Source organism: Pollicipes pollicipes, unplaced genomic scaffold (assembly GCF_011947565.3).
Source record: "Pollicipes pollicipes isolate AB1234 unplaced genomic scaffold, Ppol_2.1 Scaffold_1600;HRSCAF=1878_pilon_pilon_pilon, whole genome shotgun sequence".
Taxonomy (NCBI): Eukaryota; Metazoa; Arthropoda; class Thecostraca; order Pollicipedomorpha; family Pollicipedidae; genus Pollicipes; species Pollicipes pollicipes.
Genome location: NW_023595962.1, coordinates 1,251,201 through 1,260,189, shown reverse-complemented (window position 1 = coordinate 1,260,189; position 8,989 = coordinate 1,251,201). Strand labels below are relative to the sequence as shown.

The 8,989-nt window shown below is 54.8% G+C and overlaps 1 protein-coding gene across 1 annotated transcript in view; it reads left to right on the top strand.

The window, feature by feature from the left end:
- Positions 1–8,227, top strand: part of LOC119092353 (protein germ cell-less-like) — a 10,301-nt gene extending 2,074 nt beyond the window's left edge. The window contains exons 2-6 of the mRNA XM_037215320.1: positions 573–646; positions 1,978–2,158; positions 2,516–2,620; positions 3,862–3,954; positions 8,186–8,227. Of these exons, the coding sequence (XP_037071215.1) occupies positions 573–646; positions 1,978–2,158; positions 2,516–2,620; positions 3,862–3,954; positions 8,186–8,227 (495 nt within the window). The remainder of the gene's footprint in view (positions 1–572; positions 647–1,977; positions 2,159–2,515; positions 2,621–3,861; positions 3,955–8,185) is intronic.
- The last annotated feature ends 762 nt before the right edge of the window (positions 8,228–8,989 follow it).

The following is an 8,989-nucleotide window of genomic DNA, read 5'->3' as shown; positions in this document are numbered from 1 at the left end:
AACTGTCTTTCTTGGGACGCTCACGCTGTTGCAAACGGCCGCTTGGTATCGGGCCGCTTTTAAAGCGTGTTAGTTGAAAGGTTGGGTTATGTGAAGGCTTGAGCTGGTAAAGGAAAATGTGTGGGTCTGTGATGTTTCAGCTTGCACAATGCGCTGCGTTCACGAAGTGTCAACGATATGCCCATATGGGCGATGCATGACCTATAGCAGTTGATGCGCCCTAAAACCCCAAATCATCATCATCATCAACGATATGCTCATGGTGCACGTGTCATTTGGTATTTGATGTAAGCAAGGAAGTCCTCCCGATCTCTTGGTCTCCCGTTATGTCTATCATTCCTCACATTTTCATATTCATTGCATGCAATGCAATGCCTGCAAGGCGCGCTATACACCACCGTAATGCGTGAGGAACGACACCTACTCACTTATAGCCACATCGCACGCACCGGAACGCGATGTAGCACAACGCAGCCTGACCGGGCCGCGCGCGTGCGACAGCGGAGGAGCCCCTGCTCGACTCGGAGGAGGCCGGCGCGCTGGCGGCGCCGTTCCGGGCGCTGCGGCACCAGCACCTGGTGCTGCACCCGCTCGACTTCGAGGTCCTCCACGCCGACAACATCATCCGCCCGGGCTGGCTGGCCGGGTGAGCGGTGCGAACCAGCGCGGCGAGGCTGGAGATGCGGACTGTTGGAGATGTGGACTGTTGGAGATGTGGACTGTTGGAGATGTGGAGTTGGAGATGTGGACTGTGGAGATGTGGACTGTTGGAGATGTGGACTGTTGGAGATGTGGACTGTTGGAGATGTGGACTGTTGAGATGTGGACTGTTGGAGATGTGGACTGCTGGAGATGTGGACTGTTGGAGAGATGGGACTACTGGAGATGTGGACTGCTGGAGATGTGGACTGTTGGATGCGGACTACTGAGATGTGGACTGTTGGAGATTGGACTGTTGGAGATGTAGACTGTGGAGATGTGGACTGTGTGTGGGCCGCGGGAGATGTGGACTGTTGGAGATGTGGACTGTTGGAGATGCGGACTGTTGGATATGTGGACTGTTGGAGATGTGGACTGTTAAAGATGTGGACTGTTGGAGATGTGGACTGTTGGAGATGTGGATTGTTGGAGATGTGGACTGGAGATGTAGACTGCTGGAGATGTGGACTGTGTGGGCTGCGGGAGATGTGGACTGTTGGAGATGTGGACTGGAGATGTAGACTGCTGGAGATGCGGACTGTGTGTGGGCTGCAGGAGATGTGGACTGTTGGAGATGTGGACTATCAGCACATTTCTGGCTGAGGTTTTGCAGGCTCTGGCTGTGGCCAGCCTATTCTGTGGGTTATGTTGTTTGTATATTTATTATAAATATATTATTTTCGCGTGGCTTAGTCCGGTAGCTTGATTTGGGTGCATACTGTTAGTGGTTATTTTTCTTCTCATTGCTTTATCAATACTGCCTCTGACTGCCGTACAGACCGTCTTTACTCTGTTTTATAACATCCTTGTTTTTCTTTACGTTTCCGAGCCCTATTGTCATTTAGTCTGGAATTTCGTGGCGCCAAGCCTTTGGGGAGCGCAGGTGCATGAACGAGTGGAGATATGCTTGCCAGATTTGATTGCCACTGGCGCGGCAGATTTGATTGCCACTGGCGCAGCCCCGGTGTGAAGTACCTCGGACAACGTTGGGTGGGACTCGCGTGGGCGGCGGGCGGGCTGGGGCGTCGATGCAAGCCTTCAAGTGACTCGCGGCAGATGGTGTTCAAATATTGCGACGCGCCATGTGTCACGTGTCGGAACGTCTTCTGTTTCGTCCATGTCCAGCCTGATGTGGTGAGAGGATGGCACCATTGTCAGTATCTGCCAATTTGCAATTGGGTATTTTGCCCTCCTTGAAGTGTATGCCGGCCTTTGATTGGCTCTTGCGACAGTCGCCAGATTTGTGGGCAGCTGATGGGTCTTTCCACCTGTCCGCAGCCTCTATCGCCACCAGTGGCTGACGCTGCTGCGACTCGACCAGGGATTGGTCGAGCCTGGCTGGAGCCGTGACGTCACCGAGGCGCAGTTTGACGCATGCGCATTGCGCTGCGGCCGCACGCTGAAGGACCGGCAGAAGGTCACCTGGCGGTGGACGGGCTTCAACTTCGGCGTTGACCTGGTGAGGGGTGGGGTGGGATGATCTGTCGAGGGATGGTGATGTGATGACTTGGTGATGGGTTCAAATCTAATGACCTGGCGATGTCTGAAGATCTGATGACCTGGTGATGTATGCACATCTGCTGACCTGGGGATAGTGGAAGATCTGCCGACCTTGGGATAGATGCAGATCTGATGACCTGGTAATGGATGTACATCTAATGACCTGCCGAGGGTAGAGACATAATGACCCGGGGATGGATGGGCATTTGGTGACCTGCTGAGGGTTGGAGATCTGATGACCAGACGATGGGTGGGCATCTGGTGACCTGGTGATGACTTGACCGGCACTGACGCCTCGCTGACGCCCGTGTTTCAGGTGATGGTTCACAGTCGTCGTCAGATCTCGCTGCGGAGGAACGTCCGCCAGGAGCTGCCCCTGCTCATCAGCCAGGCTAACAGCCGAGACGTCATCTACCGGTCAGTGGGGAGGCGATCTGTCGGTCAGTGGGGAGGCGATCTACCGGTCAATGGGGAGGCGATCTACCGGTCAGCGGAGAGGTGGGCTAATGGTCAGTGGGGAGGTGATCTACCGGTCAGTGGGGAGGTGAGCTAATGGTCAGTGGGGAGGCGATTCTACCGGTCAGTGGGGGGGGGGGGCGATCTACCGGTCAGTGGGGAGGTGATCTACCGGCCAGTGGGGAGGTGATCTACCGGTCAGTGGGGAGGCGATCTACCGGTCAGCGGAGGGGTGAGCTAATGGTCAGTGGGGAGGTGATCTATCGGTCAGTGGGGAGGCGATCTGCCAGTCAGTGGGGAGGTGATCTACCAGTCAGTGGGGAGGTGATCTAATGGTCAGTGGGGAGGTGATCTACCGGTAAGTGGGGAGGCGATCTACCGTTCAGTGGGGGAGGGTTGATTTCCAGTCAGTGGGGAGGCGATCTACCGGTCAGCGGAGAGGTGAGCTAATGGTCAGTGGGGAGGTGATCTACTGGCCAGTGGGGAGGCGATCTACCGGTCAGTGGGGAGGTGACCTACCGGTCAGTGGGGAGGCGATCTACAGTCAGTGGGGAGGTGGTCTACCGGTCGGTGGGGAGGTGGTCTGCCGGTCAGTGGGGAGGCGATCTACCGGTCAGTGGGGAGGTGATCTACCGGTCAATGGGGAGGTGGTCTGCCGGTCAGTGGAGAGGTGATTCTATCAGTCAGTGGGGAGGCGATCTACCGTTCAGTGGGGAGGTGATTCCACAGTCAGTGGGGAGGTGATCTAATGGTCAGTGGGGAGGTGATCAACCGGTCAGTGGGGAGGCGATCTACCGGTCAGTGGAGAGATGGTCTACTGATCATTGGGGAGATTATTACTGGTCAATGGGGAGATGATCTACCGGTCAGTGGAGAGATGATCTACCGGTCAGTGGGGAGGTGATCTACCGGTCAGCGGGAAGATGATCTAGTCAGTAAGAGGAGGTCCCGCTCTGCCATTCACCGAACCTTGGTTGCAGCAAGGCGGGATGCTCTGTGAAATGAGGCCTGGGTCGCCTGCGTGACGACGGTTGTATTATGCCACGCGTAGCCATGACTCGTGATCGACTACAAGGTGCTTAGAAGTCATTGAAGATGCTTCAAACAGTCACAACGGACCGGTATGTCTTATTCGGCGCCCCGCCTTGACCGGCAGGGTGACGGCCCGTCTGCCTGGACGAGCAGCGCTCCCCCCGTCACACGCAGAGCAGCGGCTTGACGGCCGTCCAGCTGGCGCGCGGCCAGGAGGTGCGCGTGCTCACGCTGGACGAGGCGGCCACGTACCCGCTGCTGCTGGCGGTCAGCGTCATGACGGCGCCCGGGGCCCTGGCGGCCCGCCCGCCGAACCGTAGCGGCTTGCGGCCGCGGCGGCCCCGGGCGAGGGGCGAGGAGGGGAGGCGCCCCGACTGGAGGTGAACCTCGAGCTAACGGTGGGAGCTTGGAGTGGTCCGAAGGCTGGGTTGAGTGACTTGAAATGGCTGCAAGACCGGCGTCTGGGACTCGAGGTGTGTGAGTCGGGGGCAGGTCGCCCGCGCGGTGCCGGCTCTTGGCGGATAAGTGGATGGCGGGACATCTAGTGGCGGAGTGTTGAACCTGTAGGGACGTGCTTGTACATTGGCGGCGCTAGTGGACGACCAGCTGTGGTGTTCTCGTTGATCGCGAACGGCTGTCAATCGCCCTAGCGTATGATCTCAGGCACGGAGACCTCGGACTGTTCGGGTTGTGGAGGCTCAAAAGAGACCGGCGTTTTGGGTTCTCATCTCCCAGTCACCTGTGACGATCTCAGCATCTCACCTGAGAACCTGAGAGACAACCATTGCCTTGAAACGACTCGGGAAGCAGTTACTCGCAAATGACTCGAAAGCCGAGCGCATGATCTCGACGTTGCGTGAAGCGCTTCGAAATGACTCGAAACACGAGCGTAGTCTCGCGGTGTGCCTAAATTTGGGTTCAGCGTCCGGCAGCAGGCTTAGTCGACGCCAGTGCGCGGACCGTCACGAGCACGTGACATGTTCCGTTCGCCAATGGCAGAAATGGTCACACGCGGTATTGCTAAATTTGCTGTGTGCCTCCGCCAACCGGCCGTCGAGCGGGGATTTTGGGCCGTGGCGCCCTCCCGACCAAGCGGGAGGTTTGTGAACTTGTTGGTGGCGACTTCCGCTCTTTTTCGGTATGTGGGAGAGGATGTGACGATCGTAGCAAGTACAAATCTGTAAGGTCGACACGCGGTGCACTCTGTTTACAACTGTACATGTTAATTGCCGCTGTGTAATCGCTCCGCAACGATATTCGATTATTTTCTCGTGTGTCCCGCATGGAGATATAGCTCACGTGGGACAGCACATGTGTAGCCCCGTGGCTTTGCTTTTCATGCACCCGAACTTCCATTCAAATGGGGTTTCGCGAAGGTGTGTGCCCACAATTGCCTCCCGCATCTGCCATGAGTATGACGTCTTTCGAAGGACGTGTGAAGAAAAGCTTAAGTGCTAAGAAAATGTAGCGAATGTGTAAGCGCTATGGCGGCGATACTTTCGCCTTCTCCAAGTACAAATAAAGTGGTGTAGCTCTCTGCGCGACTCTGCGGGAAGCAAAGGCGAAGCCACACTAGATATGCAACTGCACGTGTGACCTCGCCGGAACATGAAGCCGTGTGCATAAATCGATGCATCGGGTCAACATTTTGAACCTGGCACTCCAAAATCCATCCAGAAGTGTGTCCAGGAGAAAAAATATTGATTCATGCTACTTAAGTGCTGGCTCCCCGGCGGTCCCGCGCGCTATTCTTTGACGCCAATCCGTTGCCCTTTGACCCCGAACCCAGGAACACGCCCACTTCTCAAGCCTGAGGCGCTTAGTTGCCGGGCTGACTGCCACCCGGTTCGATGCTGGTTGGCCGATCTCGAGCAAGAAGAGGAGCCACAGGCTGCGAGCCTCGAGCCGCGGTTGCAATAGCATGGAAAATATTAAAGTCCCCAAACTTTCAGCATCTACTGAGCCTTCATACCACCACAGCCACAGCTGTTTACTTCGGCAAGACGAAGGTTGTGGGCATCACGGCTCGTGGCCCGCATCACGGCTCGCGGCTAGTATCATGACTCGTGGCCCGCATCACGGATTGTGGCCAGTATCACGGATCGTGACCAGTATCACGGATTGTGGCCCGCATCACGGACTGTGGCCAGTATCATGGATCGTGGTCCACATCACGGATCGTGGCCCGCATCACGGATCGTGGCCAGTATCATGGATCGTGGCCCGCATCACGGATCGTGGCCCCCATCACGGATCGTGGCCCGCATCACGGCTCGTGGCCCGCATCACGGATCGTGGTCCGCACCACGGATCGTGGCCCGCATCATGGATCGTGGCCCGCATCACGGATCGTGGCCCCCATCACGGATCGTGGTCCGCACCACGGATCGTGGCCCCCATCATGGATCGTGGCCCGCATCACGGATCGTGGCCCGCATCACGGATCGTGGCCCGCATCACGGATCGTGGTCAGCATCATGGATCGTGGCCCGCATCATGGCTCGCGGCTAGTATCACGACTCGTGGCCAGTATCACGGTAACGTTCACGGGGCCCATGCCCGTTCCATCAGTGCCCCAATATCTGTACACTCATATTAGTTAAACTTCAATAAATGATCTTCGGCCACTTGGGGTCACAGCGGCAATTCCATCACTAGCAACTGCACATGCTGTTCTAAACAAACATTCCTGAACTCATACGCAAAGGTTGTCCAGGGACTTTGATGATTATAGTTAACGCGTGTCATGCCTGGTTAAAATCCCAGACGAAAGTTTTCAAACACAATTCTCGAAAAATTACATTGCAATGAAACGTGCTTTGTCTCGGCTAAGTAAATTAGCTTAGGTTTGTTCTTATCCTAGATAGTTGGATTCGCAAAATACCCTGGTTCGTCAGCAGCACTAGGCTTGTTTTCATCCTAGATAAAGGAATCTGTCAAATGTCTCGGACCCCCAACTTTCTTGCCACGCACGCTTGGAGCTCTAACTGTAAGGAGCTGGAGCGATGGCGGTGGGGTTTGGTCATGATGATCCGAACCAGGGCGTCAAATGGCATGTCTTGAACAAACGTCAACTCGTCATGCGCGATGACACTGCTTCAAGGGGTACCAAATTCCTCCAAGCTACGCAGCTGGTAAAGGGCTAGATAAAATTGTTGGAAATTAGTCCGAACCAGCACAACTAACTGAGATGCTGAGATGAGCATTCTTCGCTCAGATGCAGGCATGAAAGCTATCTTCTTCTTACCGTGTCATTTCAGGCAGAACGTCCGCTTCAGCATGTGCTTCAGCATGTGCTCGAGCATGTGCTTCAGCATCAACGTTGGATGCGCCTCACGCGTCGCCATTCGAGGAACGTGAGAGGATGGAATGCAGAGCTGAATGAATAGAGAATGGGATGCTGAGCTGAGCTGAATGAGGAGGAAGTGGGATGCTGAGCTGAATGCCGAATGCATAGGAAATAAAATGCTGAGCTGAATGAATGAATAGAGAATAGAATGCTGAGCTGAATGCGGAATAAACAGAGAATGGAATGCTGAGCTGAGCTGAGTGAATGGATATAAGATGGGATGTTGGGCTAAATGCTGAAAGAATATCAGTTTTTCAATAACTTAGGCCAACCTCGATGGGCACTCGTGGCTCTTTGTTAGCCGGATATATTCATGGCTTTATGTCTTTTTGTTTAACTTCACTAGGAGTGATTCTCTGCGGCGTGGTACTGCGATAGCGTCAGGTACTATCGGATGGGGGGGGGGGGGGACGAACCACACAATGTTATATGTATTGCTTGCGTCCATAAACACCGAGACGGTGTCGGTGTTCATGGTTTGATGGCGGCGGGTCCCTCGCACCCGACCTCAAGTCACGGACACGCCGGCTGACGCAGAACGCAGCGACCTGACCCATGACCTTTCTTTGAACGAAAATGCAGAGTTAGGAACTCTGCAGCTCAGCCGGGCAAAGTGGGCGGGCGCCTAAGCTCAGCAAACGTTCAATCTTAAAACAAAGAGGTCGACGCATTTTGATGGATAATACATATTCGGAATCCCTCAGCGTCCAGCGTATACTCACAGCGTATACAGCGTATACTCACAACTGGCGAGCGTCAGGTACGTCATGGACTCTGGAACAAAGACGCAGGAGCAAACAACACAGACAATGTCGCATTCCAACTGCCTGCCACTGCGATGTCATCAGTGCATCGCATCGCTGTCATGACGGTACCGCATCGCTGCATGACGGCATCGCATCGCTGCATGACGGCATCGCATCGCTGTCATCACTACATCGCTGTCATAGCTGCATCGCATCGCTGTCATTACGGCATCGCATCGCTGTCATCACTGCATCGCATCGCTGTCGTGACGACATCGCATCGCTGTCATTACGGCATCGCATCGCTGTCATCACTGCATCGCATCGCTGTCGTGACGGCATCGCATCGCTGGCTTGTCTCCGGGCCTTCTCGGCGGGACGCTGACCCCGTCCCTGTCTGCAGAAGCTCAGCAGCAACAGCAAGCACGCACCCCGCATCGTCTGAATCAGTCTCACCGCTGGCTGCGATTTGTTCCAGGCTTGGCCAGTAACGGGATCTGCCGGCGGCATCGGCTCATCCGCCGGCGGCATCGGTTCATCTGCCGGCTGAGCAGATGAAAGAACGCGCCGCCGGTGGCGGCTCCTTTTCAGTCTTGTCAGTGTGAGCTGGGTAAGGTGGGTAAGGGGGAAGGTATTGGTAGTGGGTAAAGGTGCTGGATCTACCAAGACCGACTCCAGCTGTAGGTTTCTAAGACGATAGTAATTTGCTGATCTCAAAAGGCCGTTTTTTGACCCGGTAGTTTATTGTAGTTTTTTGTACTTTTTGTTGTTTTTTGTGTGTTTTTTGACCGATGTAGAGCATCGGGTAGATGCTGCTGCTCGTCTGAGCGTTGGGTCTTTGATTTACCTCACCATAACGCCATGCTAAAGGGTAGAAATGCTGTACAGTAGCGCTAGCACACCGAACCGCCCGAAGCCATGCCTCCGTATTTTCTCATTTAGTCACGTCAAGCTATGTGGCGTAGTTTTTCCCTCGGAGATTACATTCACGTGACAGAGGTTTTGCTGTTGCACTTGAAAGCTTTCTTCAAAAACGTATAAACGTGTTGCATTGAGGCGTGCACCAATCATGCATGTTTCGGAAGAAACGTATTGTAACTTCCACATGGCCATGCTCCTGGAATATCTGGATCAGGTAATGTTGGGATCACCTTGTCAGCCCTGGTCGGCGATGAGGAATACGTGGGCACATCATCCACTGTTGCAT